The sequence below is a fragment of the Balaenoptera ricei genome, chromosome 17 (assembly GCF_028023285.1).
Source record: "Balaenoptera ricei isolate mBalRic1 chromosome 17, mBalRic1.hap2, whole genome shotgun sequence".
Classification (NCBI taxonomy): Eukaryota; Metazoa; Chordata; class Mammalia; order Artiodactyla; family Balaenopteridae; genus Balaenoptera; species Balaenoptera ricei.
In genome coordinates this window covers 38,527,570-38,550,864 of record NC_082655.1, presented here as the reverse complement: position 1 = coordinate 38,550,864, position 23,295 = coordinate 38,527,570, and the positions used below count along the sequence as shown (strand labels likewise).

The window sequence follows — 23,295 nt, the reverse complement described above, 5'->3', positions numbered from 1 at the left end:
GGTTCCCTTTTCTCCACATCCTCGCCAGATCTGTGTCCCCAGGAGGACTCCCAATTGCCTTCTGCCTCTCTGGGAAACTCTCTAAGATCAGCAAGTGGCTCTTTTCAAATTACTGCCTCTGTGCTGGGACTTGGAACATGTAGATTTTGTGTGTACCCTTTAAGAGTGGAGTCTGTGTTTCCTGTAGCCCTCCAGCTCTCCTGTTCTCAAGCCCAGCTGGCCTTCAAAGCCAGACGTTCTACAGGCTCATTCTCTCTATGCAGCACCCCCAGGCTGGGGTACCTGATGTGGAGCTTGGTCCCCCTGCTCCCTCGGGGAAACTCTGCAATTATGATTCTCCTCCTGTTTGTGGGTCACCTACCCAGGGGTGTGTGTCTTGACTCTACCATGTCTCCACCTCTCCTACCCGGTTCCTTCTTTATTATCTTTAGTCGTGGAGAGCCCGTTCTGCTAGTCTTCAAGACGTTCTCATAGATAGTTGCTCTGTAAACAGTTGTAATTTTGGTGTGCCCTTGTGAGGAGGTACGTTCAGGGTCTTACTTCACCATCGTGGCCACCAATGTTATTGTTGTATTTTATTAAAACCTGTTTTAAGTAATTTCTTTGAAGAAGTATTGGCATGTTAGCTATATAAAAAAGTAAACTTTTTAAGGAGTTAGTATTACACAAATACTATTAACAAGTGCAACATACCATCTGGGATGACAATTCAAAACTAATTTTAGAAATATACTTTGATGAGCTGGGTCAATTAATAAAAGATTAATCCTTGGAAGAATCTTAAGGTCATGATGGTCTTAATTCACTGACATAACTTACAGTCTATCTTTCCATATCTGAAGTCATTCTTTGTTTTGAAGGTCATGATGGTCTTAATTCTCTGACATAACTTCCAGTCTATCTTTCCATATCTGAAGTCATTCTTTGTTTTGACTTGGACAAAACAGATCAATTCTGGTGCTACTTAAACCATAGGTAGGAAGAGTTTGCCTGACTTGCATAACATAAACAATTTATCTTCTTATGTGTGCTGGGAATTATAGAGAGCTTGGAAAAGAGAAGATACAGCAATGTGATACTGTGAAGTAATAAGAAATACATGTTTTGGTGTTTGTCCATGGTTCCTGAAACCTTGCTTCTAAAATTCTTGTCATTTCCTAAGTGACAAGAGCCTTAAAGGCTAAAAGGAGAGCCTTTTCTTATTCCTAACAAGCCCCTTTCAACCACACCTGAGTTTATGTTAATGAGGTGTCTTTTGGTAAAGCCCCTAAGGTTGGGGGCTGGTTGCCAGGGGAACCAACCAAAATGTTGGAACTTTCAGGCCCCACCCCTTCTCTCCCTGAGAAGGGAGAGGGGCTGGAGATTAAGCTTAATCACTAATGGTGAATCAATCATACCTACCTGATGGAACCTCCATAAAAATCCTAGAGTGGAGTTTGGAGAGCTTCCTGTTTGCTGAGCCCTTGGAGGTGCTGGGTGGTGGGGTGCCCAGAGAGGGCAATGGAAGCTCCACACCCCTTCCCCTTTACCTTGCCCTGTGCATCTCTTTCATCTGGCTGTTCCTGAGTTGTATCCTTTTATTAAAAAATCACCCAGTAATGTAGTAAGTAAACTGTTTTCCTGAGTTCTGGGAGCCATTCTAGCAAACTATTGGACGTGGCCAATTTATAGCCAGTTGGTCAGGACTTAAAATTGGCGTCTGAAGTGGGAGCTGTCTGTGGGACTGAGCCCTTAACCTGTGGGATCTGATGCTATCTCTAGGTAGGTAGTGTCAGGATTGAGTTAAATTGTAGGATACCCAACTGGTGTCAGAGAATTGTTTGCTGTGGGAAAAACACCCACACACTTGAGCGTCAGAAATATTGAGAGTAGAATAGAGTTCAGAGATGGAAATGGTTTTCTCTTTCAGTGAAGACCCTGAACTGATGATGCACATCCTCAGGTGCTTTGAAAAAGTTTACTTGATCATTTCTTTCTTTTTCTTTTTTTAATAAATTTATTTATTTATTTTCATTTATTTATTTATTTATTTATTTATGGCTGCGTTGGGTCTTTGTTGCTGCACGCGGGCTTTCTCTAGTTGTGGCGAGTGGGGGGCTACTCTTCGTTGCAGTGCGTGGGCTTCTCATTGCAGTGGCTTCTCTTGTTGTGGAGCACAGGCTCTAGGCACGCGGGCTTCAGTAGTTGTGGCACGCGGGCTCAGTAGTTGTGGCTCGTGGGCTCCAGAGCACAGGCTCTGTAGTTGTGGTGCATGGGCTTAGTTGCTCCGTGGCATGTGGGATCTTCCTGGACCAGGGCTTGAACCCGTGTCCCTTGCATTGGCAGGCGGATTCTTAACCACTGTGCCACCAGGGAAGTCCTATCATTTATTTCTTGAGTTTGATAAATATTAACAATATGTTTTTGCGAACCTTTTCAACTTCATTAACACAGCATTTCACTGTGTAAAGAACTGGTTTTCTGGGTGAAATTTAAAAATACAAGTTCTGCTCTACTATCTGTTCTTTTAGTATTTGCTCTCCTTAACATCTGGTTTGCTTTGTTAGATTATTTTAACTAGTCTTTGTCTTCCAGAGATGAATTTGCTTTGGAAAACACTGACCTTACATTGTGCTCATGGGCTCTTTTTAGTCTTTCTCTTTGCACCCTCTCTATTACCATGTACCCCAAACAGTTGACTTTCTCAAGTGCCCAGTTATTGGTCATTATTGCCATGACTTCTCAGTTTCTGCTCTTGGGAGAAAAAATATCTGATAGCTTCAGCTGGGCCTTTTTAACTGTTCTGCAAATTTAATTTAAAATAGAGTGAATTTGAAGGCTGTAGCTTTGGTTCATTTGAATCCCAAATGATTAAATCTTTTATTCATTTCCTTTGCTTCTCTAAGAAACACTTAAGAAAATTTAAAAATCTGGTGATCTTCAAATACATTTAAGAAAGGAGAAGATAAGCTATTCAACCTTTAAGTCACAATTCTGGAGTTATGTAGTCAATTAGCTTTGGTCCGAGATGAAAGAGAATGTGCTTTATGTGAGTCTCGGGGGAAGGACTTAGAATTACGCTCGGAATTGACGGTCATTCTGGGCACACTGAGGGGCGTGCTGACTCAGCTGATAATATTTTTTTCTCAGTAGTGAAGACTGTTGACTTAAAAGGCCTCCTTTGCCTTCAGACATACTCTGCTTTGTCATTATAGTATCACACAGAATAGTTTCACTATCCTAAGTCGGCTGTGCTCTGTCTATTCATCCCTTTCTCACTGCTTCCAACCCCTGATCCTTCAACAGTCTCTATGGTTTTGCCTTTTCCAGAATGTCACATAGTTGGAATCATACAGTATGTAGCCTTTTCAGATTGGTTTCTTTCACATAGTAATATGCATTTAAGGTTCTTTCTTGTCTTTTCATGGCTTGATAGCTCATTTCTTTTTAGTGCTGAATAATATTCCATTGTCTGGATGTACCATCTACTTTGTTTCATCTATTTACTTACTATGTTTTAGAATATTTGAAGATGAAGTTGTGCTTTCCTCTGCCTTTACACCCTAAGTATTAGCCATCTCTTTTGTCTGCAGCCAAATCTGAATAAAATCCCAGCTCTGTCACTCAGATCTGTGGCAGCACTCCACAGGAAAGCCTTCTCGGCAGACAGCTGTTTGATGGGGCTTTTTAGCTCCTAGACAGGCTGTGTGAACTTTTACAGCACACGTCACTTGAGATGGTGCTGGTTATTCTTTCCAGCAGCACTAGAAGCAGTTGCTGCTTTTAAGGAGCTTTCATCTCAGATCTTTTCATCAGTTTAGTTTTTTCTAACTTGTTTATCCCTGATATCTGTCACATTATGGCCAAGTCACTTCCAACTTATTTTTTTCAGCCATCAGACCCATGCAGGTTGAGTGACCTTTCTATGCTGGCATTTCAGGACCTTAGCCTAAACTCATGAATTGTCTGACTTTTTACTTTTAATTCTTCAGTCCAACAAAATAAGATTTGAAAGATTTTTTTCCCCCTAGTGTTTAAGTAATTGCATGTAGGAAGTCTCTTCTATCAATATATATGTTTATAACTGAAAAAATTCCTCCTCCTTTCCCACTAGAGTACTTTTTGGCATGGTGTAGCTCGTTTAAAGGGATGAAACAACATATTTCACAACAAATATATTCATTTTAAAGGACTGAGAAAAATACGTTTTACAGAAAGGAATAAATTCAATTCAATAAAAAAGGGTTATCAGGGACTTGAAGTAATAGGACAGAAGAAAAGGATGGTATTTGTTGGCTCAAGACCATTGGGTCAGGGATGATATAAAGAGCCCTGAAGCCAATAGTTAAAATATGATTTGTGCCGTCAGAGCATATAATCAAGAAATGGTTCGCCTCTGCAGTGATGCCTAGAACGTGATTATCTTAAATGTGGAATCAGGCAGATATTTAGAGGCAATTTAATGTAATATTTGCATCTTACAGACTAAAAATAAATGTCAAAGAAATAAGTTTAGGAGCCTTTGCTGTTTCACAGATTATGAAACCAACTGTAAGAATAAAAATTTCTACTCAAGTAAATAAATTCCTCTAGAGAAGTTCGGCTTCTAGAGGAGCCTATAGAATAGTTGCTTGTAACAAAAGGTCACCTGGCTTTGTTTAGAATTTGACCTCACTGATCTAAGGAATGTGGTTTAAGGCTATTTCTTTTCCCTCTTAGATAATGAGAAAGTTAGACAGCTGCTTCTGGAGGGTGTGCCTGTGGAGTGTTCGCATAGCTTTCTTTGGAACCAAGATATCTGTAAGAGTGTCACAGAGAATAAAATCTCGGATCAGGTAACTAATGGTAAAGTCGTGAAAACAGGCTGAAATTCATCACCCTAGAGACCATGAACGTTATTTCATACTTTATAGAATCCCATAGACTTCCTTTTATTTTCAATTTTTTGATCCCTTACGATATATACAATGCTATTTTCTGTTCTTAGAGAAGAAGAATCTCTAGAAAAGGTTAATACAAAGACTTTTTCTTGAAATGGTAATCTTATGGTTAAAATTTTTTTTTTCTTTTATTATTTTTCCCCTTAAATGTTCTCTGTCATTAATTTCACAATGATTGAGCTCCTTTCAGCCCCAGGTATTGTATTAGATAATGGGGTAGATGACTAGGGTTAGGTTGAAGAAGTACAGAGTACAAAGGAAGCCCAAAGAAGGGGTACTGAGCCCGGACTAGGGAAACTGGGGAAAGCTTCCTGAGTGGAGGAGCTGGTATTTGAGCTAACTCTTAGGTGTGTGGTCAGAATTAACCAGACTTCTTGCGGCCAGGGACCAGGAGCCAAGGCTACAGTGGAGAAAGGATTGTCGGAGCTGAGAACAAGGGCAAGGGCCCAGGCCAAAAACAGGATGGCATGTTCAGGGATCTCCAAGTAGATCAGTATCTTGGAGTTAAGGGTAGGGTAGGAGATGGAACTGAGGAGATAAAAAGGGGCTATAGCATAAAAGACCTTGAGGCATTTTTGGATTTGGACTGAAGATGCAGGGTCCATTGAAGATTTTGAGTTGGGCCATGACATGATCAGATTTCACTCTGGCAGTGCTGTGGAGACTAGGGATGGGGATAAGGGGGCGGAGGAGCTGGAGAGAGGGCTTGTGGTTGGATGGCCTTAAAAGAGACCCTTGAAGTAGTCCAGATGGCATGATGGGGGTCTGAAGTGTGGCAATATGGCTGGAGTGGATGGGCGGGGGTTTAATACATATGCCTGGAAGGTAAAACTGACTAGACTCAGTGGTTGATTGGAAGATGGGAAGTGAGAAAGGAGGAAGCCTGTGGGTTAGCTCCTAATGGTCTAGCTTGGTTTTAGGAGCTCAGCTAAAAGAGAGCCAGAGCCAGGTCTGACTTGCCACTGCTGTCTTCCCAAGTTCTAGCTAAGTGCCTGGCATATAACAGGTGCTTAGGAAATATTTGAATGAACAAGTAAATGAATGAAGACTAAATATTTGAAAGGATGAATGAATGAGCTAATGAACTGTGAGAACTGTATGTCATTCAGCCAGCCGGGGCACACAGGGAAGAGAGTGACACAGCGGGGAAGATGAGTTTAGTCTCAGATAAACTGAGGGGCCTCAGGACGTCCCAGGAGCAGATGTCCAGGAGACAGGTTTCTATCCCAGGAGGAAAAGTTGGGACTAAAGAGATAGATATTTTGGAATTACCAATATGTAGAAGGTAGTGGAAACTTGACCAAAGGTAAAAAAAGGAGACTCAGGACTTGGTCATGCATGAAGGGCATTCACGAGTTAGACTTTGTAGCATGGAGGTGATCTCCTGTGTAGTCTTCTCAATTGAGCGGCAGGCCTGTCTCCAGCTGGCAAGAAAAATCTGCAAGGATGTTGTTATCCACTCCCTGCAGTCCACTTAATAGATAATTTATAGCATCTTCTCTTTTAAGACCTGCTGAGACATTTTCTTAAAAGCTAGAGTATTTTCGCACTTGCCCCTCCTTGAGAAGTTGTTGTTTATAGCCCTTTTACTTCATGACCACCAATCTTAACCAAAATAAATGTAGGGACAGAGTATCAAAACATAAGATTAATCCTGATAGATAAGGAATTAGCAGAATGAATGTATATGATTTTATTACTTTGAATCACCTAGTATATTCTAATTTAAGACCATTTGGCATTTTCTACCAAAGCACTTGTATAGAGGAAAATCATCCTGGGAGGAATACCTTGTACTTAAAATGGCTCACATTTATTTATCGAGAACACCTTTTTCTTGCTTTTTAAAAGAGCATTTAACTTTCTAAAGCTGCTTATAGGGAGACCCAGTAGGATCTCCCGGAAGACTAGGGTTGTTTGTCTTGAATGATTTTCTTCCACTTCAGGATTTAAACCGGAAGAGGAGTGAATTGCTGGTGCCCGGGTCACAGCTTTTTTTAGGTCCCCATGAATCCAAGGTTCCTATACTTTTGATTCAACAACCAGGAAAAGTGACCGGTGATGACCAACGAGGCTGGGGAAGTGGCTGGGATGTCCTCCTCCCAAAGGGCTGGGGCATGGCTTTCTGGATTCCATTTGTAAGTTACTCTTCGATGCTGACCAACAGTTACAACATTTGAAATACATTCCTAGGGAATGCCAAGCCCTGAAAATGTTCCTGACTTTACGCACGACCTAGAAATTGAGTGCTAGTTTTCTGCCCTTTGAGCTATAATCCTGGATATGAGATACTTCATAGAGTCCCTGGAGCCCGGTTTTCATTACTAAGAGTTGTGCTGACATTTTTTGAATTTTTGAGGTTTTAAAAGTGGCCTGATTTTTGAATAGTAGTGGCAACAAAATGTTGAGGTTTCTTTACTTGAAATTTGTTACAGTTTAAAAGCCAAAAGACTTAGTTTTTATAGATGTATAGAATACAGCTTTTTTTGTAAGTGCTGTTCCATATAGTCCTCGTTTATTAACTGCAGCTAAAAATTTTATTAAAAATCTAATGTGTGTTTTTTTTCCCCTGGTTAAATAATTACTTTGAGCTAGAGAGCATAAAGGACATGACATGTAAGACTGTTAGATTCAGGCAGATAATTAATTTTAGTGATTGTGCATAGTGCAAAGGACATTCAGTTAATCATTTAGGAGTGGGAATATTTTTAAATCTAACTTTAAAATTATGAACTGTTTTAAGCATACAGAAGTTATACGTGTGTACCTTTCACCCGCCATCCAGCTTAAGAAATAAGACATTATAGGTTCATTGGAAGCACTCTGTGTGTCCCTCTCCAATCCCATTTCCCTCTCTCCTTCTAAAGGAATCACTAGTCCTATTTTTGGTGTTTGCCACTATCATGCATGTTTTTATAACTTTATTAAGTATGTGTGTATATCCTAAAATAAAATAGCTATATTTGACATGTTTTTAAACTTTATTCCTTATATAAATGCTTTTGCAACTTGCAGTATTCACTCAACATTGAGATTTTTCCATGTTGATTGGTGAAGCTCTATTTCATTCATTTTTACTATTGTATGGTAACCCATTATGGGGTAGTTCCCCAGTGTATTTATCCGTTCTACTTCTGATGGGTATTTAGGTTTCCCATTTTTCCCCATATAAAGAATTTAGCAGTTTCACTTTAAGTTGGTATAGTGACAGGATCTTTCTGGCATTTCTTTTAGATCTATCGAGGTGCAAGAGTTGGAGGATTAAAAGAGACTGTAGTGCATTCTCAGTATAAAAGGTCACCTAATGTCCCAGGTGATTTCCCAGACTGCCCTGCTGGGATTCTCTTTGCTGAAGAGCAAGCTAAGAATCTTCTTGAAAAGTACAAAAGGTAAGAAACTGGCTTCTCTAGTTTGATGTCTTTTTTTTTTTTTTTTTTAATAAATTTATTTGTTTTTTGCTGCGTTGGGTCTTCCTTGCTGAGTGTGGGCTTTGTCTAGTTGCGGCGAGCAGGGGCTACTCTTCGTTGAGGTGCCAGGTCTTCTTATTGCGGTGGCTTCTCTTGTTGCAGAGCATGGGCTCTAGGCGTGCGGGCTTCAGTAGTTGTGGCTTGCGGGCTCTAGAGCACAGGCTCAGTAGTTGTGGTGCACGGGCTTAGTTGCTCCACAGCATGTGGGATCTTCCCAGACCAGGGCTCAAACCTGTGTCCCCTGCATTGGCAGGCGGATTCTTTTTTTTTTTTTTAATAAATTTATTTATTTATTTATTTAGTTTTGGCTGAGTTGGGTCTTTGTTGCTACATGCGGGCTTTCTCTAGTTGCAGTGAGTTGGGGCTACTCTTCATTGTGGTGTGCGGGCTTCTCAATGCGGTGCCTTCTCTTGTTGCGGAGCACGGGCTCTAGGTGTGCAGGCTTCAGTAGTTGTGGCACTCAGGCTCAGTAGTTGTGGCTCACGGGCTCTAGAGAGCAGGCTCAGTAGTTGTGGCTCATGGGCTTAGTTGCTCCGCGGCATGTGGGATCTTCCTGGACCAGGGCTCGAACCCGTGTCCCCTGCATTGGCAGGCGGATTCTTAACCACTGCGCCACCAGGGAAGCGCGGCAGGAGGGCTCTTAACCACTGCATAACCAGGGAAGTCCCTAGTTTGATGTCTTAAGGGGAAGACACATTGAACAATCATGTTTGTCCTGGCTTCAGGGACTCTTACTATATAATGTGGAGTTCCTAGACTTGTCAACATTCCCAAGACATAATTAAGAAGATACTACTTAGGTCAGGAGATTGCCCTATATCTAGATTTTATAGCCCATGCAGGTTACAAACCTTTCTCTTGGTTATTTGCTTCACTGATGATGGTGTACACCTAAGCTGTGGACCTGAGTTCCAGGCGCTTGTTAATTGATCCCCGCTACTGAGCCCTACCTCCTCAAAATGGAAATTGTGTTTTTCGTAATGGTTATAGATGGAGTACATACTTATGAATTTTAATGAAAGTATGGAAACAAACAAAAATACTTTATAAACTGGTGTATTCCTTTTATCCAGAGAGATAAGCACTGTTTTTACATTTTGGTATCTATCCATCTAGACTTTTTTCTTTTTCCATTGGAGGAGTGGCCAGTGAGGGGCTTTATTTCCTTTATACTCTGGGAAGGAAACATAGGGCACCTGTATTTCCTACTGAACTGTAGACTTCTGGAAGCACAAAAACTCTCTTGTTTGTTGTGGCATCTGCAGTATCTAGCCAGTGCCTAGTGCACAGTGGGCCTTAATACCTTTTTTTTTGTTGACTGATGAATGGGTGACTAATTGAATGTTGTATTTCCTTGACTGTGAGCTCCACAGTTGTGCTCTCCTGTGCACTGCTGCAACCTCAGAGACAGGCCCTGCTTGGCTTTCCAGCTATTGTTTGAATGATGGATGAATGAGTGTGTGAGTGAACGGGGATACGTTCCTGGATTGCTGGTTTACAAGCCCTTTGAGGGCAACCGTTGTGTGTTGTACATCCTATGCCTCCCATAGTGTGCAGGGGCTTCTCCATGCTTGTTAAATAATAATTGACAGTAATACTTATTTCTCACCCTTTAGATTTTTTTATGTATATAAATTTTTCATAGACACAAATTTTTTTTAAGGCATTGTATTACATATACTATTTTGAAACCTGCTTTTTTCATTTAGCTGTATATTATGGAAATTTTTCCCATATCAATAAATATGACTCTAAACCAAGAGTTGGCAAACTTTTTCTGTAAAGGGCCAGATGATAACTATTTCTGGCTTTGTGGGCCCTTTGGTCTCCGTGGCAGCTACTCAACTCTGCCATGTGGCACAAAAGCAGCCTCAGAGGATGCGTAAATGAGTGGGCACGGCTGTGTTCCAGGCTCACGCTATGGACAATCCTATTTGAATTTCATAGCATTTTCATGTGCCACAAGATATTATTCTCTTGTGTTTTTTTCTTTTCTTTTTTCTTTTTTTTGGCTGCACCGCGCGGCTTGTGGGATCTTAGTTCCCCAACCAGGAATGAAACCCGGGCCCCCTGCAGTGGAAGCGCGGAGTCCTAACCACTGGACCTTCAGGGAATTCCCTCTTGTGTTTTTTTCAACCATTGAAAAATGTAAAAACCATTCCTAGCTCGTGGGTCATACAAAAACAGGCAGTGGGCCAGCTTCGCCCAGTGAGCTGTAGTTTGCCAATGCAGTATGGCTGTTCGTGATTTATCAGTGGCCCTTTAGGTTCTATCTGATTTTTTGCTCTGTGCTTCTGTGAACAGCTTTCCATTCGTATCTCTACGTATTTGTCTGATTTATTCATTTAGCACATGTTTACTTAGAACTTGCCATGTGTCAAAAACCTTTCTAGGCACTGAGGCTGCAGCAGAGGACAGGACGGGCAAACTCTGCTCTGCCCCTGTGGAGCTTATTCTTTTTTTTTTTTTGTTTAAACGTCTTTATTGGAGTATAATTGCTTTACAGTGGTGTGTTAGTTTCTGCTTTATAACAAAGTGAATCAGTTATACATATACATATGTTCCCATATCTCTTCCCTCTTGCGTCTCCCTCCCTCCCACCCTCCCTATCCCACCCCTCTAGGTGGTCACAAAGCACCGAGCTGATCCCCCTGTGCTATGCGGTTGCTTCCCACTAGCTATCTGTTTTACGTTTGGTAGTGTATATATGTCCGTGCCACTCTCTCACTTTGTCACAGCTTACCCTTCCCCCCTCCCCATATCCTCAAGTCCATTCTCTAGTAGGTCCGTGTCTTTATTCCCGTCTTGCCACTAGGTTCTTCATGTCCTTTTTTTTTTTTTTTCTTAGATTCCATATATATGTGTTAGCATACGGTATTTGTTTTTCTCTTTCTGACTTACTTCACTCTGTATGACAGACTCTAACTCCATCCACCTCACTACAAATAACTCAATTTCATTTCTTTTTATGGCTGAGTAATAGTCCATTGTATATATGTGCCACATCTTCTTTATCCATTCATCCGATGATGGACACTTCGGTTGCTTCCGTGTTCTGGCTATTGTAAATAGAGCTGCAATGAACATTGTGGTACATGACTCTTTTTGAATTATGGTTTTCTCAGGTGATATGCCCAGTAGTGGGATTGCTGGGTCATATTGTAGTTCTATTTTTAGTTTTTTAAGGAACCTCCATACTGTTCTCCATAGTGGCTGTATCAATTTACATTCCCACCAACAGTGCAAGGGTGTTCCCTTTTCTCCACACCCTCTCCAGCATTTATTGTTTCTAGATTTTTTTGATGATGGCCATTCTGACAGGTGTGAGATGATATCTCATTGTAGTTTTGATTTGCATTTCTCTAATGATTAATGCAATCTACAGATTCAATGCAATCCCTATCAAACTACCACTGGCATTTTTCACAGAACTAGAACAAAAAATTTCACAATTTGTATGGAAACACAAAAGACCGTGAGTAGGCAAAGCAATCTTGAGAACGAAAAATGGAGCTGGAGGAATCAGGCTCCCTGACTTCAGACTATACTACAAAGCTACAGTAATCAAGACAGTATGGTACTGGCACAAAAACAGAAATATAGATCAATGGAACAGGATAGAAAGCCCAGAGATAAACCCACGCACATATGGTCACCTTATCTTTCATAAAGGAGGCAAGCATATACAGTGGAGAAAAGACAGCCTCTTCAATAAGTGGTGCTGGGAAAACTGGACAGGTACATGTAAAAGTATGAAATTAGAACACTCCCTAACACCATACACAAAAATAAACTCAAAATGGATTAAAGACCTAAATGTAAGGCCAGACACTATCAAACTCTTAGAGGAAAACATAGGCAGAACACTCTATGACATAAATCACAGCAAGATCCTTTTTGACCCAGCTCCTAGAGAACTGGAAATAAAAACAAAAATAAACAAATGGGACCTAATGAAACTTAAAAGCTTTTGCACAGCAAAGGAAACCATAAACAAGACGAAAAGACAACCCTCAGAATGGGAGAAAATATTTGCAACTGAAGCAACTGACAAAGGATTAATCTCCAAAATTTACAAACAGCTCATGCAGCTCAATAACATAAAAACAAACCACCCAATCCAAAAATGGGCAGAAGACCTAAATAGACATTTCTCCAAAGAAGATATACAGATTGCCAACAAACACATGAAAGAATGCTCAACATCATTAATCATTAGAGAAATGCAAATCAGAACTACAGTGGAGCTTATTCTTGATGGAAGTACATGTTTCTACGCTAGTGGGAGGGATCCAGGCAAGGGGAGGGAGGCTGAAATGGCAAGAGCAAAGCCCTTGAGTGAGGAAGACGGGGTAGCATCCTGGGCATAAGGGGAGGAGTGGCATTCCTTAGGATCAGGCTTAGCTGTCTTATTTTTTTTTTTTTTAACTTTTTTTTTTTCTTTCTTTATTTGTTTATTTAATTTTTGGCTGTGTTGGGTCTTCATTTCTGTGCGAGGGCTTTCTCCAGCTGTGGCGAGTGGGGGCCACTCTTCATCGCAGTGCGCGGGCCTCTCACTATCGCGGCCTCTCTTGTTGCGGAGCACAGGCTCCAGATGTGCAGGCTCGGTAATTGTGGTTCACGGGCTTAATTGCTCCGCGGCATGTGGGATCCTCCCAGACCAGGGCTCGAACCCGCGTCCCCTGCATTGGCAGGCAGATTCTCAACCACTGCGCCACCAGGGAAGCCCCTAGCTGTCTTATTTTAATAGGCTGGAAGGCTGACTCTGAAAATGTGAATACAGATTTAGGTAGGCTAGACTCTGCGCAGAGGTTGGGTAGTAGTCTGATTGTGACCGTCTTCTCAGTGAAAAATAGGCAAGGTTATCATCTAGGAATAAGGGGGAGAGAGGCTGTTGGAGATCTGAGGAGAGAGGAATTGATATAAACAGTGTTCTGGGAGAGTGGAAGATAGAATCGACTGGAGAAACGTATCAGATTTGTAAGAAATGTTAAGAGTCCACTTAAGTTGTGTTGATAGCGAGACCCTTCCGGACTACCGCATGTTCTTCCCCAGCTATGTTCTGCCAATCAGCTGCTGGCGTGGGGTAGTGGAGGGTTGAATGTAACCAGGAGGGGCTTTGCCGGGGGAGGGACTTGGGGGTATGTGTAAAGGGAGTGAGTCTCTTAGGAACAGTGGCATCTAGGCTTCCAAGGAGAGAGATGTGAGGACGGTAGTGAGCAGTGATGAAGTGGTAAACGAATACAGTAAGTCTCCTACATACGAACCTTCAAGTTGCGAATTTTCAGCGATGTGAACGTGCATTCCATCAGCGTCAGGCATGAGTGAAACTGCAGCTTGCCCTCCGTCTCCTATTGCTGACGATCCTTCAGCTCTACCATCTCCCACCTCCTCTCCCTCCTCCAGTCAGTAACTCTTCTTGCCTGTTAACTCGATGCCAGCCCCGTATGCCAGCTGTTGTACTGTACTACTGTACTTTTCAAGGTACTGTACTGTAAGATTAAAAATGTTTTCTTTATTTTTTGTGTTTTATGTATTGTTTGTGTGAAAAGTATCGATATTATAAACCTATTACAGCCCTATATAGCCGATTGTGTTAGTTGGGTACCTAGGCTAACTTTGTTGGACTTACAAACAAATTGGACTTACGAATTCGCTCTTGGAACGGAACTCATTTGTATGTAGGAGACTTACCATAGTAAGTTCCAGTGGTTGAGGAATTGTTGCCGTGTAGAGGTAAATGGGCAGGCAAAATAGGAGGCATCATTCTGAGTGAAGGATACTTGAAATTGAGATTTTAAGGTGGAGCAGGTGTTGGCAGTGACCAAAGGTAAGGTGTGACCAGGAGAGTGGGTGAAGTAAAAGGTGTGAGAGGTTTCTGGTGGGCCAGGGTACTAGAAGGATGATATATGTAGCCGCTGAAGCCATTGAGAATGGGTCGGGATGGAGGGGAAGGCAGAGTGGCGGGGAATGGGGTGCCTGGGGAGTTGACCGAGGACCTGGCTGAGCAGGGAGAGCCAGTGGTTTATCTGATGGCTTGTGCTTCAGGGGAGCAGGAAGGAGAAGAAAAGCGGTCTGGGGGCATCAGGAGGAATGTGCCCACCCCTAGGCCTGTGGGGTGTGAAAAAGAAAAGAGCTATCACTTGAGAGGAGCTGTAGGGGAAAGAAGGCAAAGAAGGACCTTAGGCTCAATCTCATAAATAAGATTTCTGGTTAAAAAAAAAAAAAAAGATGCATGCTTTGAGGATTTGATGTACTATTGACAAATTGCTATTTGTATTAGTGTAGAATTTTACCTCTAGTTCTGAGGGTGCCTGTTTTCCCTTACGTCTCGATAACATGGGCTATTACCAATCTTTTATTTATTTTTTTAAATTTACTTAATTTTTAAAAAATAAATTTATTTATTTATTTATTTTTGGCTGCGTTGGGTCTTCGTTGCTGCACGTGGGCTTTCTCTAGTTGCGGTGGCTTCTCTTTGTTGAGGAGCACAGGCTCTAGGCGTGCGGGCTTCAGTAGTTGTGGCTTGCGGGCTCTAGAGCGCAGGCTCAGTAGTTGTGGCCCACGGGCTTAGTTGCTCCACAGCATGTGGGATCTTCCCAGACCAGGGCTCAAACCCGTGTCCCCTGCATTGGCAGGCGGATTCTTAACCACTGCACCACCAGGGAAGTCCTTACCAATCTTTTAATACTGACAAAACATAGATGAAAAAATGGCATCTTACCGTTTTCATTTTTTGTTTGTTTGCTTACAAGTGAGGTTGGGTATTCTTAAGCGTTTTCACCATTTTTTGTCTCTTTTTTTGTAAATTGCCCATCTCTCTTTTTAAAGGTTTCTGGGTGAGGCAAGTACCCTGAGAGGATTTTTCACCAGCTGCGCCTCTCAGGAGGCCAGAACACATTTGGTTCAATCTCCAGAATATAGGCTCAAACTGAACCTCTGATTAAGCGTACAGGTTCATTTCCATTTGAGGTCCTAGGGCATAGCACACAGTAAGAAACAAAGGGGGGAAGGAATGTCTGGGCCTGTCCCCGAGGAGACCATCAGCCTGAGGGTGCAGGCTGGGACTCCCACAGAGTTCCCCAGCCCAGAAGGGCCCATGGCCAGACTGCTGCCTACCTCTTGGGGTCATTACATACCAGAGCAGGCCCTGGTTCCCACTAGTTTGTGGTTTTTTGAAGGTTCTCCCTCACTTACATGTTGCTGGAAGGGTCATCTGGTATCACCCATGTGGAGGGCAGTTTGGAAATATCTGTCAAAATTGCAAGTGCTAATAATACTCGTTGCCTTAGCACTTCCACTCCCAGGACTTTATCCTGCGGATATACTTGTACTTGTACAATATGTTCAAGGTCATTCATGGCAGCATCGTTTGTAGAAGCAAAAGCTTGAAAATGACCAAAATGTCCTGCAGGAGAGGACTGTCTAAATAACTTAGGGTATAACCATCCAGTGGGATAAGACTTGTGCAGAAGAGTGAGGGATGTCTTGATGTGCTAATATAAAATGACCTCCAAGATATTTTGTTAAATGAATAAAGATAAACAAAAGAGTACAGGATCGGTTTGCCACCATTTGTGTAAAATGGGTAAAAAAAGAAATATGTACATATCTGCTTGTAAATTTATAAGATGTCTCTAGAAGGATATATAAGAAACAGATGATGATATTGTCTCTGTGGAGGACAGCTGGGTCACCAGAGGTCAAGGGTGAGAGAGAAACTGCACCATCACCCCTTTTGTACCTTTTTTAAAAAAAATTTTTTTTATTTTGGCTGCATCGGGTCTTAGTTGCAGCATGTGGGATCTTGTGTTGCAGCGCGTGGGCTTCTCTCTAGTTGTGGTGTGCTCTCTAGTTGTGGTGCACGGGTTTCTCTCTAGTTGTGGTGCACAGGCTCAGTAGTTGTGGCATGCAGGCTCTCTAGTTGCGGTGCGTGGGCTTTCTAGTTGGGGCATGCGGGCTCCAGAGTGCGCGGGCTCTGAGTTGCTTAGCTGCCCCAGGGCATGTGGGATCTTAGTTTCCTGACCAGGGATCGAACCCGTGTCCCCTGCATTGGAAGGCAGATTCTTAACCACTGGACCACCAGGGAAGTCCCCCTTTTGTACCTTTTGAACTTGAAACCCTGTGAGTATTCATGGGCATCACTGCACAGCTCCAGGAGCACCCTTTACCTGCAGTTCTCCAGGAGTGGCACTCCCTGGAGTGGTGCACGTAGGGCGACTTTGTGGGTGCATTATCTATTACAGTAAAAACCGAAGAAAACAAAAAAGCTCAGCCAGTAGAGTTGGTTATTATTATTTTTTAAAATCGTATTTCTTTTTTTTTTTTTTTTTATAAATTTATTTATTTATTTGTTTATGGCTGTGTTGGGTCTTCGTTTCTGTGCGAGGGCTCTCTCTAGCTGTGGCAAGCGGGGACCACTCTTCATCGCGGTGCGCGGGCCTCTTACTATCGCGGCCTCTCTTGTTGCGGAGCACAGGCTCCAGACGCGCGGGCTCAGTAATTGTGGCTCATGGGTCCAGTTGCTCCGCGCCATGTGGGATCCTCCCAGACCAGGGCTCGAACCCGTGTCCCCTGCATTGGCAGGCAGATTCTCAACCACTGCGCCACCAGGGAAGCCCTAAAATCGTATTTCTTAGAAAACTTTTTTGTATATTTGCTTTTAAAATAGAGATGGAGTACGGTGGCCATGGTTATTTTGATTGTCCATCCTAAATTGTTCAAAATTGGTTCTCCTCTTTGATTTCCATTAGACGCCCTCCGGCAAAACGGCCCAACTACGTTAAGCTTGGCACCCTGGCACCTTTCTGCTGTCCCTGGGAGCAGTTAACTCGAGACTGGGAATCAAGAGTCCAGGCCCAAGACGAATCGTCTGCAGCTTCCTCTCCAGGTGGTGAGGAGAGTAGCCTGCGGAAAGATGTGGTGTCTTGTGCTCCCGTGCCTGGAAGGACTCGTCAGCTGTCTGATGACGAGGGCACACCCCTAAACGACTCCAGCGAGCCCAAGGGAGTGATGGACACAGGTGGTCCAGCCTGGGCGGGGACTGAGGGCGTAGTGGGCCAGGGTGCCACCGGCAGTCTCCTCTGCGTTCTGAGGTAAGTGCACACGACTTCCCGGTACGTCTTTGGATTGTCTGTTTTTTTTTTTGATACTGACCAGGCTACAGGAAGTAAAAGTTATCATTGTTCCTTTACACAAAGCCCAAGTGAATTTATGGACCTTCTGGAAGGGAAAGCCAGTGAATCATAGAGGGCCCAGGGAAAAGGCTAAATCACATACATTTGATTTGGGCATGTTGCTAACTGACGAAATGATTTAAAATATCGCATCAATAGACCTAAACCAAGGCAGTTTATGACCTATTTTATTTAGTCTTTGCTCACAAAGCAGTCCCCTCACGATGGTGATCTTAAGTAATGAAGAACCCCTGCAAGCATTCTTTAAATCGTTGAATTAGATTTCTTCCCATTGCTTTTGAATGATCTGCATTTGTGGCCGACTAGATCCCCATTCATTGTGATATTGTCATATCACAGAGGTTACTGTGTAAAATGTGTTCTTCTCTCAGTGCTGCTGCAGGCTATTCGATTCTGCTTATCAGTTACCCTTTATTCTGTGCTCTGATTTTAAAAGAGTGCCACCCCTTTGCTTTATACTTATTTTTCTGTACAGTAATTTCATATCCTTCCTTCTTACTTTTCAGATAAGTGTCCCTTAGAGTTTCTTTTTTCATCAAAACATCAGTTCCTTTTTACTCTAATCCTCTCACTGTGAATATAGCCATAGATTCTACTCCACTGTCTTATTTTTCTCTGCCTTCAACTTTAAACCTTTAATCCTTGAGTCTCAGAATAGTAGACACAGAAAAAGAAAAGTATCATTACATAAATGTGTAAATGTGTATTTCTGATTTTTAAAAAATCTAAGTTTTGATCCTTTCCCCCTATAGAGTATTAAAAAATCAAATGAACTCTAGCAATGTCCAGTCTTCTAACTGCATATTTTCTCCTTGAACAAAATATCCTCAAAACGTGTGTCTCCCACTTCATGCAGGAGTAGAAAATTACTGAGGCAGCTGTCAGCCTGGTGTGGGCCCAGTTCTGGGGACAGTCGGGCAGCCCCGCGAGCTCCTGGCAGAGGGCAGCAAGAATTGAGCAGAGAGTCTTGCCTGTCCATCCTGGACCGCTTCCCCAAGGCCCTGGTGTGGGTCAGGCTGTCCCTGCTCAGGAAGGGCAGCCCCGAGCCGCACACCATGATCTGTGTTCCAGCTGAGGAGGACCTCCTCCAGCTCAGCCAGGATCGGCTGTACTGTGGGCCCCAGGAACCCAAACATAGTGACCCATTCAAGAGCCAGATCCGGAAACAGAAGGAGAAGAAGAAACTAGAGAAGAGGCAGAAGCGAGACTGTGCTGCATCTGAGGGCCTGGCAGAGGGGGACCCTGCAGCTGGACACCAGCCTCTGACCCTGGGCTTGTGGTCAGGCCCTCTCCCGGTTGTGACTTCTCACTGCTCCAGAGTTCTCCTTGGCTTTGTCACACAGGGAGATTTTTCCATGGCTGTCGGCTGTGGGGAAGCCCTGGGGTTTGTTAGTTTGACGGGCTTGCTGGATACGCTGTCCAGCCAGCCAGGAGTGGAGAGGGGTCTCGTGTTGCTGAGGCCGCCTGCCTCTCTGCAGTATCGATTTGCGAGAATCGCTATTGAGGTGTGAGGTCGGTTTACATCCTGGCACAGATAATAACTGTGTTTGCCAAGTCCCACAACTGGAGAGTTGTTTTTGCTGTCTTCCGTTTCAATATGTCATGTGAAATTCCTTGGAAACGAGAATTTAAAAAATTATGTATTTATGCAAATGGATGAAATGTTTACCTCATTCCAGTAATGTCCTTGATTTCCATCTTTCCCTGTCCATGCTGTAATACTTTAAAATTTTTTGGCATATATAGCCAAAAGCTTTTGTATTTTGATTTCTTGGTCTGTGTAATTCTTGCTGAAAATAATTAGAAGCTCTATTGTTTTCTTGTGTCCTATCAAGAACAAAGGGCTGTCAAGTCTATTTGAAAAATCTTGTAGTCACGTGATAAGCGACAACGGTTGTTTAATGATCTGATTGTTACAGAAGAGGAAAAGTCTAGAAACATCTGGTCTCTGTGCATGAAGTATGGGCCCCTGTGGGCCACGTTCAGTTCTGTACTCTGATCTGCATGCCCAACGCTTTACACCATAAAGAAGGAAATCATGGAAAATGTATTGTTGCCTCTTTTCAGACAGGTTCAGTTTACGGCAAAAGTGTTGAGATGGAACTAGAGTGGTGGTCTGTGGTCTTATGACCACTCGTCCTCTGTGTTGTTGACCAGCGCACGATTCCAGGAGTTACTTAATTTTTCTGTGCTTTGTTTCTGCAAAGAATTTTTCAAAGCCATAGAGGAGCATTTCTCAAAATATATTCTATGAAGTATGTTACCTAAGGAAAAGAGTCCAAGGACAGAGTGGGAAACTCTGGGTTAAATACAGTTAAGCAGGACTTCCTTGGTGGCACAGTGGTTAAGAATCCACCTGCTAATGCAGGGGACATGGGTTTGAGCCCTGGTCCGGGAAGATCCCACATGCTGCAGAGCAACTAAGCCCGTCCGCCACAACTACTGAGCCTGCGCTCTAGAGCCTGCGAGCCACAACTACTGAGCCCGCGTGCCACAAGTGCTGAGGCCTGCACGCCTAGAGCCCGTGCTCCGCAACAAGAGAAGCCACCGTAATGAAAAGCCTGCGCACCGCAATGAAGAGTAGCCCCTGCTCGCCACAACTAGAGAAAGCCTGCACTCAGCAAGAAAGACCCAATGCAGCCAAAAATATAAATAAATAAATAAATAAATACAGTTAAGCACTTCTTTTTAAAGGACTTCTAGAACCTTCCATGTGATAATGTACATGGTGATTCTCTAAGAAGTGGATAATAGTCTATAGTATCTTATAAATCTTTTGGAGCCCCAAATTCTGTTTTCAAGGAGAACTTTGTAGGACCCGTGTTCTTAGGGACATACTTTGGGAAGTGCGGCCGTGCAGTGCAGCGATGACCTCTGCAAGGTGATAGCTAAAATGTCGAGCTGCTTTTAAACGTTCATGCAGTCCCATTGTCCACCTGACATTTTGAGCAGGGTATAAAAGAGGGGTCTCCTCCTGCCCCATAGGAAGAGTGGCGTCATCACTGCTTTTTCCCACTTGCAGGGAAGCTAGGTGCTCATCAGCTTTTAGTGGCTGTGCATGTGTCACTCATACTCTTACTCTGTCGTTTTCTGCCATACATTTCTAGCAGAGCTTAGGTGGGATTAGTATTAATTTTTTATTTAAATGTACAGTTAGGTGTCATTGACGTAAATGCATTGTGTTTTTGCAGTAGCGTTTGGCAGTGACTGTCTTTGGGAGTGACAAGTTGGGGAGAGATACAGCAGTACTACAGTAGCCAATGAAACGTCTGTCATTTTCCCTCTCACCCTTGCCTCTGAAAGTATTTGTGTCCAATGCAGATGAGACTGAAAAAAACAGTATAATTTTTTTTGGTTTCTGTAAGCAGAATAAATTAAAATGTCACCTGGTGCTTGGTTGTTAACATTTGATGGGCCATTCCTCATTTGTTTTCTAGGCTCTAAGCCACTTCTGTGGCTTAGCTCGCTTGATGACAGAAGTCTGAGCGAGCTGCGTCACTGAGTCTCATTCCGTACAGCACCCCGCGTGGGCCCTGCTGCCTGCCCTCATCACAGGGGACAGGGCACAATTGCTCTGCTTTGTGGTGGCAGGTCAAAGAACTATGCGCTGAGAGGATAGACTAGCATTTCCCAAAATACATTCCTGGGAGCGCTGGTCCCTGGAGATGTTTCCTGGGAAAAAAGTGTTTCATGGCTACATAAATTTGGGGAAGGCCATATACTATACCCTCCTATTGCAGATCCACAATGAATATTTGTATAGTTGAGGCTCTGCAAATACCTATAGGAAGGAAATCTGTCTTTCACAGACCACCACTTTTTTTTTTGTGTGTGTGCATACCTATTGTCTGGAGAATGCGTGGAATATACCTTGCAAAACAGTGTGACAGAATTTGCGTAAATAGATAAACAGGAAAGTGTCCATTTCTGTTGTGAAAAAGACTGATAAGAATGGTCTTATTCTCTGTAGCAGTGAAATGAATGGACGTGTTTATGGTGATCCTACTAGGAGTCTGCCGAGCCACCGAATAAGTACAGTATGGCTCCTGCCTTCTGGTTGAGCAGCAGAGATTTCATTCGGTCAGGAAGTGTCCTGAACAGCCAAGTTGTGAGCTGAGCACCTGGAGACCAGCTGCACGCCTGAATTGTGCATGAAACAGAATTCTGTCTGTGTGATTATGCTCTGCTTTTTAAGAACATTACATAAGTAATATTTTTATATTAATAACCCACATTCATCATAAAAACCTAGAAAATGCAGATAAGCAACAACAATACCAAAACTTAAGTCACCTGGATTTTCACCATCCAGGTTGTAGGCACAGTTACCTTTCTGGTGCATATCCTTCTAGGCATTGAGATGTATGTCGGCAGTTTTCTTTTAAGGAAAATAGCATCAGCAATATATGATGTATAAAAAACCCATGCAGGACATGTGCCGCTTAAGTGCGTGTTGCCAGTTCCTTATAGAGCTTGATTATCGTGACCCTAATGTTCATTCTCCTTTTATCGGAAGTTAGCACTCAATGTTGCCTTGCAGTCTTGGCTGCCACCTGCCCAGGGTGAGTTCTTTCTTCCCGGCCAGTGGCAGGTGGTGTTGCCGAAATCTCGGCTTCTCTGTGCACCGATGCCGAACAGAAATAGGGAGACAGAGGTTTTGGAGGATGAGAGAGATGGCTTTATTTTTCTGCCAGGCAGAAGGGACGACACAGCAGGCTAGAGCCTCAAGAACTGCGCCTCCCTCCTCGGGGAATCGGAGAAGATTTTATACGCGGGGCTTGCAGTCTGGGGTATGTGATAAGGATCAAAGTAGTGAAGGCCTTGTATTCTTTTTCCTTTGCATAATTTCAAAACAGTCATAGCTGGCATCAGGCAGCCCGGTAACTTGGGTCCGTTTGTCTCTGGTTTATCGGCCGGCGACCTTCTCTCTGAAATGGTGACCCTACAGGGGGTGATTTGTTAGAAGGGGGCATAAGGAAGGTAAGCGCCGGGGTGTAATAAGGTTAGGGAGTGATAGGCACAGGATGTAACTCACACAGAGTTAGGGGTGATAGGTGCAGAGTGTAATTTACATAGTGTCAGGGAGTGAGGTTAGCTTTGTGAAGTACAAATCTAGTTACAGACACTACGGATTAGTAACAGTCCGCCTGCCAATGCAGGGGACACAGGTTCGAGCCCTGGTCCGGGAAGATCCCACATGCCGCGGAGCAACTAAGCCCATACGCCACAACTACTGAGCCTGCACCCTAGAGCCTGTGAGCCACAACTACTGAAGCCCATGAGCCTAGAGCCCATGCTCCGCAACAAGAGAAGCCACCGCAATGAGAAACCCGCACACCGCAACGAAGAGTAACCCCCACTCGCCACAGCCACAACTAGAGAAAGCCCGCGCACCGCAACGAAGAGTAGCCCCCACTCGCCACAACTAGAGAAAGCCTGTGCGCAGCAACAAAGACCTAACTCAGCCACAAATAAATAAATAAATTTATTAAAAAAACAAACAAACAAACAAAAACTAGGAGTGATTTAACTCTTTCAGACCAGGTTATGTTTCTTCTCTAGTCTGTTCGCTGTTCCCTTTTTTTCCCTTGCTCTCAGGAAAAGGAAAATTCATTTCTATTTTTGCTGCAAGAAATTCCCCACTGCTAGTTCATTCCCTCCATATCAATGAAGGAAGGGAAACGGGTGTCATTCTCGTCTGGCTGAGGACAA

General features: G+C 43.2%; 2 protein-coding genes across 6 annotated transcripts in view; one reads left to right on the top strand and one right to left on the bottom strand.

The window, feature by feature from the left end:
• The window catches only part of POP1 (POP1 homolog, ribonuclease P/MRP subunit), a 40,550-nt gene extending 20,921 nt beyond the window's left edge, over positions 1-19,629 (top strand). For 4 of the 5 annotated variants that reach the window (XM_059901357.1, XM_059901356.1, XM_059901355.1 and 1 more), the window contains 5 exons: positions 4,699-4,814; positions 6,866-7,057; positions 8,154-8,308; positions 17,140-17,481; positions 18,440-19,629. In XM_059901357.1, coding sequence (XP_059757340.1) covers positions 4,699-4,814; positions 6,866-7,057; positions 8,154-8,308; positions 17,140-17,481; positions 18,440-19,094 — 1,460 coding nt within the window. In that variant the 3' untranslated portion in view covers positions 19,095-19,629. The remainder of the gene's footprint in view (positions 1-4,698; positions 4,815-6,865; positions 7,058-8,153; positions 8,309-17,139; positions 17,482-18,439) is intronic. The other variant, XM_059901359.1, reaches the window with a different exon arrangement.
• RPL30 (ribosomal protein L30) overlaps positions 1-23,295 on the bottom strand; it is a 451,366-nt gene that overhangs the window by 73,230 nt on the left and 354,841 nt on the right. The gene's annotated exons all lie outside the window — the stretch shown is intronic.